Raw genomic sequence first — 3,228 nt, forward strand, 5'->3', positions numbered from 1 at the left:
GAATTTCTTAATAATTACACCTTGCTTTAATCAGAAACATATATTTAATCAGTTTTCTTATAACAGAAACTAGACAAGCAAAATTTCCCCATTATGCTTAACACCCCACCCCTTAAATTTTAAGTGATAAACTGCAATTTAAAGTTACTCGCTAATACGGGGATGAAGAAGGTAGAAAAAAAAAAGATATTAATATATCAGATAGAAATGGTTTTTCCATATTTTCCCCTTAAAACTACTTTATTTTTAATAGAAAAAACCCATGCTCTCACCTGTGAGGATCGTCTTCCTTTCCTCTTGTAGTCTTCCACTTCTCTCTCTTCCTTAATAGCAGCCATTTTGGAAGGGTACTCTAACTCGGCCTTTCTTTTAGATCTAGGAAACCTAGAAAACAGGTTGGATAAGTCAGTACTTACCCCAGTTCCGGTGACACAGGGCCTCCTCTGGCTGCAATGCACCGGTGTGGTTTACAGGAAGAAACGGGTTAAAGTAGAAAAAAAAAATCCCTGAAGTATTTAGAAGGGTAGAATAAAAAGCCTCAGCCTATTTAGCAGATGTTTACAAAGAGCTGGAAGAACATCTGCTAACCTAGTAAAGCTCACTTTACAACTGTTGGAATAACTAAGTACAAACTAATGCTCAAATCTGTAGCAAACCTTTATCTATTACTGTCTTACAGAACTATTGTGAATACAACTAATACACAGCAAGTAAACTCTACCTTTGATACCCAAACCCACTATATAAATTCTGCTTCTATGGATTTTAAACCCCAAAACATGTAACATTTTTTCTAATACCACTTATTAGAAATTTCTGATGTGTAACCTCTTGTAATCAGCTATCCAGCACTGTGGAAAACCAGAGGATTTATTTTCCACTAAGAGTAGTACAAGAACCCTTTACTGATGCTACCTTGCAACATCAAGAACTTCAACAGCCGATCCTCAGCAGTCTACAGCACTGGGCATCTGCATTACTTTTGCTGCCATATTTGATTACTACCCTGTACTATGTATGTAATGTATGTATCATTACAAATACGAAGTCTTTTACAAGATAAACTCAGTAGATGAACCTATACATTCAAATAAAAAAATCATGTTCCCGTTGGCCTCTTTTCTATAAAATTTTCTAGGATAATTCAGTTACTCTTAGTATTAACGTACTGGTATCTTTGGCCAATAGTCGTTACTACTTTGGATGTTTCTTGAAGCTCTACTACAGTAGCCAAAACGCAATATTGTTAACTACATTTAACATACTTCAGTAAAACTATACTTATGCTGCATTTAAAAGCATAGGTATTTACAAGATTAGGTGGGGGTTTTGTTTGTTTGGATTGTAGGGGGTTTTTTTTCAGGTTTTCTTCTGGCAAATTTTGCTCCTGCATACAGAAAGGCAGGCAGGTAGGTCCCTACTAATGAGCAATATATGCTGTTATTCAAAGTGGAAATTCTTGAATATAACTTCATGCTAAAATCCGGTTTCAAATTAAACTCAACTGTGAAATCATCAGTATCATGACTTAACACATAAATAAATTAAAAGGTTTTATTGAGTACAGCAGAAGTGTATTATCTTCAGTTCCTCTTTACGCAACGTTAAACGTACTCCTGAAATCCTTTACATCAAACATCAGTTTGGCCTAAGACATACTAGGACAGTAAGTGCTTTAACTGACCTGTTCAGTTTTTTAAGTCATATATAGGACGTATGAAAATAACACTTCAGGGGCTTTCTACAAACTAGCTGTATGGCGAAATAAAACTTCAGAAATTGTTAGGGAGGAAAGGGATAAGCTTATTTAAATACCTTTTCAAAGTAATGGAAAGTATGCAATGCCCTTCTGAAGTTGTCACCCACTGCTTTCCCCAGTGAGGCTCCACACTGGCCAACATAAAGCTCCGGGGCATGGTCCCTGCCCCAATGGCCTCTGAAGGCCTTGAGGGTTAAAAAGGGAGTTGTCTCCTTGCTAACGCACACCATCAGCTGAGGCAGGACACAGCCCTGGCTCAGAACTATTCCTATTTTCCCTTACAGAAAGTTGTTAAGGCTGACAGTACTAGATTCTTATCACCAACAAAATACTCTATTTAACTCGAGATAAAAATATTTAGAATACTTTTATTATTAAACACTAGCTAAACTGCTGAGCAATTATATACTGCAAGGTAACTACAGAACTTAAAACAGTCTCCAAGGAAATGTGTTAGTTACGATAAAAGACACCAGGACATGCCTCATTACTTATAATACTGCTCTATTTCTTACAGGAGAAAAGAAGCTAACAGAAACAAACCAGACATTATGAAGATGCAAGTTCACCCATTCAAACAGAGAATACTACGGAAATACACTGGTCTTTTCTGTAAGCAACTGAAGTTGGACCTAAAGTGCATACAGTAGGGTATTTTACCAAACCTAAAAGTGAAAAGCAGGAAAAAACTGATTCTCAGCTCTAAATGTGTTGGAAGTGTATTTCCAACACCAATAGGAACACGTGCATGGAAAAAACTCCAAGATATTAGCTTAATACCTGACATGATAGGTTTCCAAGCTTTACTGAAGCATCTTTCAAAAGCTTTGAACACATCACCGTTCCCAGTTATTAAACCCTGAGGCAGCTAAAGCAATTGCTTACACCAAACAGTTATTTTTAACTGCTTTGCTAAGTGATCCAGTGTCTTCTGTTTTTAACGTAGTAACAGAAACTAGTGTAACCTGCTGGCTTCTCTGATCTGAATTATTTAAGGTTTCAGGAATGACGGGAGCAAAGATAAACACCACACACACAAAAATGCACTATTTTTGCTTGCCATACTCTGAAACATTTGAGCAAAAAAACTTTAAGTTTTGAGGAAAGGGAAGAAAAGCAAGGAGAGAGTGTCGTGACTAATGCCCTCCAAGTACGGCAGGGATGGTTCCTCTACATTTGTGCAGGACTGCTTCTTCGTACTGCCCACCAGGATCATGGCAGGATACCAGCGAATGTCGTGGGTCTTTTGCATGTGTAATTGGGGGTTTGGAGAAAAGCAAAAGAACTCTGTACTTTTCTTTCCCCCACCCCCCCGAGCAGCAAAGGCTCTCAACACGTTTTAACTCCCCCTGGGCAGGGGTGAGATATTAGGGAGGTGCTGCAACGCGTAGCAGCATTGTTCTGCGAGAAGCACCGTACTGCACTAAACGATCTTAATGCTTTTCAATTCTGTGTGTTCAAGAACATCC

General features: G+C 38.0%; 1 protein-coding gene across 9 annotated transcripts in view; it reads right to left on the minus strand.

The window, feature by feature from the left end:
- HNRNPA3 (heterogeneous nuclear ribonucleoprotein A3) overlaps positions 1 to 3,228 on the minus strand; it is a 24,120-nt gene that overhangs the window by 13,070 nt on the left and 7,822 nt on the right. For all 9 annotated transcript variants that reach the window (XR_001862380.1, XR_001862379.1, XM_017735580.1 and 6 more), the window contains exon 2: positions 273 to 384. Coding sequence is in view for 7 of the 9 variants with exons in the window: in XM_017735580.1 (XP_017591069.1) it covers positions 273 to 338 (66 nt within the window). In the remaining 2 variants the exon portion in view is untranslated. The remainder of the gene's footprint in view (positions 1 to 272; positions 385 to 3,228) is intronic.

Source organism: Corvus brachyrhynchos, unplaced genomic scaffold (assembly GCF_000691975.1).
Source record: "Corvus brachyrhynchos isolate BGI_N302 unplaced genomic scaffold, ASM69197v1 scaffold255, whole genome shotgun sequence".
NCBI classification, from domain to species: domain Eukaryota; kingdom Metazoa; phylum Chordata; class Aves; order Passeriformes; family Corvidae; genus Corvus; species Corvus brachyrhynchos.